The sequence below is a fragment of the Frankliniella occidentalis genome, unplaced genomic scaffold (assembly GCF_000697945.3).
Source record: "Frankliniella occidentalis isolate FOCC.00 unplaced genomic scaffold, Focc_3.1 Scaffold178, whole genome shotgun sequence".
Taxonomy (NCBI): Eukaryota; Metazoa; Arthropoda; class Insecta; order Thysanoptera; family Thripidae; genus Frankliniella; species Frankliniella occidentalis.
The window spans coordinates 430,131-432,633 of NW_026267304.1; the positions used below are offsets into that span (position 1 = coordinate 430,131).

Below are 2,503 nucleotides of genomic sequence, written 5' to 3' on the forward strand. Positions count from 1 at the left end.
GGAGAAACTCGCGGTCCCGGCTTTCATTATTGGCATTCTGGAGTACAATGGATTTGACAATTTCGATACCATGGCAGAATATAGGGAGAAACTGCACTTGGAACCTTTACAAGTATTTTGCCAAACTGCACTAGTGCAAATTGCTGCCAAAGATTCAGACCATAGTGTTAAAAGAAAAAAGGAGTACTTCGGTCCATACTTCCTAGTACCTGAATGTTTTATATTTGCCGAAGGTCACAAAATAACATTGCAAAAGATCTCTGACATTTGCCAGAACCACACCAAGAGTAAGAAGAAATTGGAGCAACCTGAGCCAAAAACCCCCAAACCCCCAAAACATTTTAAAACTAATGTAGCAGCCCAAGCAAGGTATTGCTTTCTGTATTGTACATTATCGCAAACTGATAGCAATTCAATATATTAGCTTGATGTCTCATGTTACTTGTTTGTTTCTAGATCAACTCCACGCTCCTGAAAAGGTTCTGGTAGTGGGCAGCCTGACAATGAGCAGAGTCACATCTGTGAGAAGAATAAATTGTTGTCACGGATTTTTACGTCTACACAACCAATGCAAAACCTTTTACAAAAAGAACTACTCCGTAAGCCAGAAGTGTCAATTAACACAGAAACTGGGAAATTAAAAGCTTTATCTGCTTATCTGCCCTATTTGCACAAATCTGGTATACGAGAGGCTATTGATTTATTAACTGCAGTTTTCCATGGAACAATAAAACATTCAGAAAGTTCTATCTGTTACACCATGACGACTACGACTCTTTAAAATACTTCCTTGTATGGCAAAGTTCAAGGGAAATTCTCAAAATCACACCAAAATTACTTGAAATCGTTGGAAGTCTCAGGAAGTCAATGGAATTCCTATGAATTCAGAAGACATTTAACGGAAATCAATGGAAATCATGTGAAATCTCGCGAAATCAGTGAATTCACTTGAAATCTTTGAAATCCGTGGAAATCACCTGGAATCATGTGAAATCTTTGAAATCCGAAAATCAGGTGTACAAAATTTTTCGGAGTTGTGGGCCCCTCGACCAGCCCCTTCACGCACAGGAGAGAGGGACCACAGCGCCCCTTTCACCCTGGCCGGGGGCCGTCCCGCCCCGTCGTCGCGCCGTGGTCCGCGGGGACCCTGGGCCGAGTCACCAACGACATCCTGGTGGACTCCCTGCCCGGGCCGCGTCTTCCCGCGGCCGCCGCACCGCACCGCGCTGCGCTGCGCCGCCGCCGCGCTGCCGCACCGCGCCCCGTCCACCCGACGAGGCTGGCAGCCACCCCGGAGGCCCCGCCCGCGCCCGCCGACGCACCGAGCCACCGGAGGACCCCGGCGGCCAGCATCCCGCCGCCCCCGCCTTCCCCTCGCCTGAGCCGAGCGGGCCGGGGACTGCTTCGTCCACCCCCTCGGCTGGACAGCGGGGAGACCCCAGGACTTCGGGGGCCCCGAGGAGGCCCTCGGGGGCCCGGCGGACGGCGATCAAAGGGCGCGCACGGGCCCGGCGGCGACCTGGAGCTGGAGGAGGCGGAGGCCGACGGACGAGCGAGCGGACCGAGCTGACGACAGTCGAAAGTCGAAAGTCGAAGTTGAGTCGCTACCTGGGGCGCACCGTCGACCGAGTCCGCGTCCGTCGCCGTGACCCTCCGAGAGCCTCTGTGTATCTCCTTCGGCCCCACACTCTCAGCTTTCATCACCCTCACCCCCCCTGAACATTCATCATCTGGATATTAGTGCTGTGTGTGTGTGACTTGTGTGAAACTTCAAGATCGTGTGCCGTGGGCTAAGTGTTGTGTGTGCGTCTAGTGCTAGTGTACTTTAAGTGTTCAAGTGATAGTGCTGTGTGTGTGACTTTCTGCCGAAGTACCTGCTCCGCCAACCGAACTGTACTGGTGAGACGTGTGGGAAAGGCCGTGCCTGTACCTGAACTATTTCTTGGATTAGAGTTAAGAAAACTGACTTTTTCGTCGTTCCAATCCCACTTACTTCCTTCACTAATACACCAATCAGTCCATCCAATCGAACACAAACTCTAAATTATTGAAAAGGAAAACTACGACCTTACAAGGGGGCTTGGCTGCAGAAATGCAGAGCGGACCCGTGCCGCCGGTGGGGTAGGCAACTGTATGTACAGCCGCGGGGAAGCAGAAGGGCTGGTTGTGGCGGAGGAGAGGGGGAGGGGGCGGGGTGGTGCTTGGTAGCGTGTGGGGAGACAAAGCACGGGGAACTTATTCGCAACAACACTCATAGGTCAAGAGGGGGGGTTGGAGGCCCTGTAAACAGTGTAGCAGAGGGACTCGCGACCCCGACCGCCCAGAACGCTGACAGCAGCTGCAAGGGGTACATCTTTGTTGTGGCGGTCTTCCCTGCCGCTGACTGACCTCGCCACCGTGCCCTCCGGGCGCGCCGTGGCGGCCACGTTCGGGGACGTGAGGGTGGTGAACATGTACGCGCCGACAGGCAACGCGAGAAGAGAGCGCAATGAGTTCTTCGCGC

At 53.4% G+C, this 2,503-nt stretch overlaps 2 protein-coding genes across 2 annotated transcripts in view; both read left to right on the forward strand.

Moving 5' to 3' along the window:
* The window catches only part of LOC113216308 (uncharacterized), a 9,485-nt gene that overhangs the window by 5,231 nt on the left and 1,751 nt on the right, over positions 1–2,503 (forward strand). The window lies entirely within an intron of this gene.
* LOC113215665 (uncharacterized) lies at positions 9–1,209 on the forward strand. Its single transcript, XM_052271911.1, has 2 exons — positions 9–369; positions 457–1,209. The coding sequence occupies exons 1-2, from the start codon at positions 71–73 to the stop codon at positions 473–475; spliced, it is 318 nt and encodes a 105-aa protein (XP_052127871.1). The 5' UTR covers positions 9–70; the 3' UTR covers positions 476–1,209.